This window comes from Microcebus murinus, chromosome 27 (genome assembly GCF_040939455.1).
Source record: "Microcebus murinus isolate Inina chromosome 27, M.murinus_Inina_mat1.0, whole genome shotgun sequence".
Lineage (NCBI taxonomy): Eukaryota > Metazoa > Chordata > Mammalia > Primates > Cheirogaleidae > Microcebus > Microcebus murinus.
In genome coordinates this window covers 12,024,013-12,025,949 of record NC_134130.1, presented here as the reverse complement: position 1 = coordinate 12,025,949, position 1,937 = coordinate 12,024,013, and the positions used below count along the sequence as shown (strand labels likewise).

The following is a 1,937-nucleotide window of genomic DNA, read 5'->3' as shown; positions in this document are numbered from 1 at the left end:
GATCTGATAAAGGATGGTAATAAAGAAGGGAAAAAGTTGGTTTGAGAAGGTTAAGATCTTGTTGCCTCTTAGCCAATTATGGTTATTTTCTTTCAAGATAAAATAAGATTTTTTTCCTCTTCCGCTGAGAGTCCATGTATATATGTGTATGTGTGTGACTCTTGATTATGCTTTAATTACATAAATTGCAATTGTAACTAAACCACTGAATGCTTACTCAATGCCAGGAACTATGCAGATTACTAATAAGCATTATCATGTTAACTCTTCACAGCAACCTTTAGACATGGTAGCATTATTATTCCCATCATGTAGATGAGTACACTGAGGCTCAGATGACTAAAGAAATTTGCTCAACTTCCCAAAGCTACTAAATGTCACAGCCTGGATGCAAATCTAGGCAGTCTGGCTCCAGAGTCTTAGTTCTTAGCAAATACACTTTACTCTCAAAGTTTATGTTGGCTTTGAAAAACAGTACATAACTTCTTGCAAAAATTTCAAACAATGGATTTATTTTATCATCAACTTTTTTCACATCATGTGGACAGCAGAGGATTTAGGTAGCATGTTACAACTTCTTTAATAGGTCTAGAGAGCATGTATGTATAGCTTGGGTTTCTGAGGGAAACCGTGAGAGAATTTCCCCTCCTTATTTAAGAGCATATAATGTACAATCATCAAAGCTGCCATGTGTGCGTTTAAATAAGCAGTATTTGTCTTGAAATATGCACTCATGCAGTGTAATGTTTCTTGTTGGATGGTTTAACAAAAAGAGGTAAGAGTTTTTGCGCTATTTTTCTCTCCTCTCTTGATCTTTCCGACATGAATTTCCTTTACCCCTTTTCTTTTTTTTTTTTTTTTCCTGCCTCAGGTTTATTTGTACAAATAGAACAGGAGGACCCCAGCCCCATGCAGACAGCAGCCCAGGGGTCACACCAGTCCTTCTGTCCTCATGTTGGCAGACAGAGACTTCTACTCTGGAGCCTTTGCGGGGGCCTGGGCACCTTTGGGAGCCTGAGCTGGGGCTGGAACTGAAGCTGGTGCTGTGGCTGAAGCCGCGGACTGGGCCTTGGTTTGATTCTTGGCCTTTGGCCGGCAGAGCCTGAGACCCTTGGCAATGCGCGCGCGAACACGCTTCCCAAGCTTGGGGTGGGCAATGTAGGCAAGTCGACTGAGCTTGCGGCTCATGCCCTTTGGGATCTTAGCCTTAACCTCCTTGGGCTTTACAAGGGTCTTGATAGCTTCAGCACGTGCACTCATGGCCTTGGCGTTGTTGGCCTGCATCTTCTTCAGGCCCTTCTTGTTGTGCTTCTTGGCAAAGCACATGTTCCTCAGGAACTTGGGGTCCACCCCCTTAAGAGATTCGTATCTTTGTGATCGGGGTTTCTTGATGCCATTTCTGTGCCACTTTCGGGACTGGTTGTGTGTGGTGTGGTTTTTGGACTTGGCCATGTCTACACCGTAACACACGTCCGCCGAAGAGCCTGGGACCGGAAGAGAAGGAAAGGCCGCGGTGCACCACAGGAAATAGGGCCGCCGCCGCCGGAAGGTACTACTGGAAATGCTCCCCCAACGCCCGAGGCTCCTTTACCCCTTTTCTACATAGCAGATTTCTACTCATTTGACAAGATTTGGGTCAATCTAGATTCCCTAATAATTTCATGAAGTTAGTGGCTTTCTTTCTGGGATTACCTAGCACTCTCCACGAACCTCTCAAAACATGTTAATTTAAGCAATCATACCTTGGCAAGGATCATACACTTTTATATTCCCTATAGCTCAGAGTGGCTCATAGTAGGAATGTATTAGAGAGAGTTGAGATGATGAATAAATGAAAACCGGAGGTATTTCAATATACTATTGTGAGCATTTCAAGCCTGAGTTTAACAGCCCTTTGTTCTAAAGAGCACAAATGACTTCTGGAAGTCCTGAGATAC

At 43.6% G+C, this 1,937-nt stretch overlaps 1 protein-coding gene across 1 annotated transcript; it reads right to left on the bottom strand.

The window, feature by feature from the left end:
* Nucleotides 1-840: 840 nt before the first annotated feature.
* On the bottom strand, nt 841-1,532 carry LOC142864862 (large ribosomal subunit protein eL29-like). Its single transcript, XM_075998315.1, has one exon. It carries the CDS (start codon nt 1,450-1,452, stop codon nt 973-975), a length of 480 nt encoding a protein of 159 aa, XP_075854430.1. The 5' UTR covers nt 1,453-1,532; the 3' UTR covers nt 841-972.
* Nucleotides 1,533-1,937: the final 405 nt, after the last annotated feature.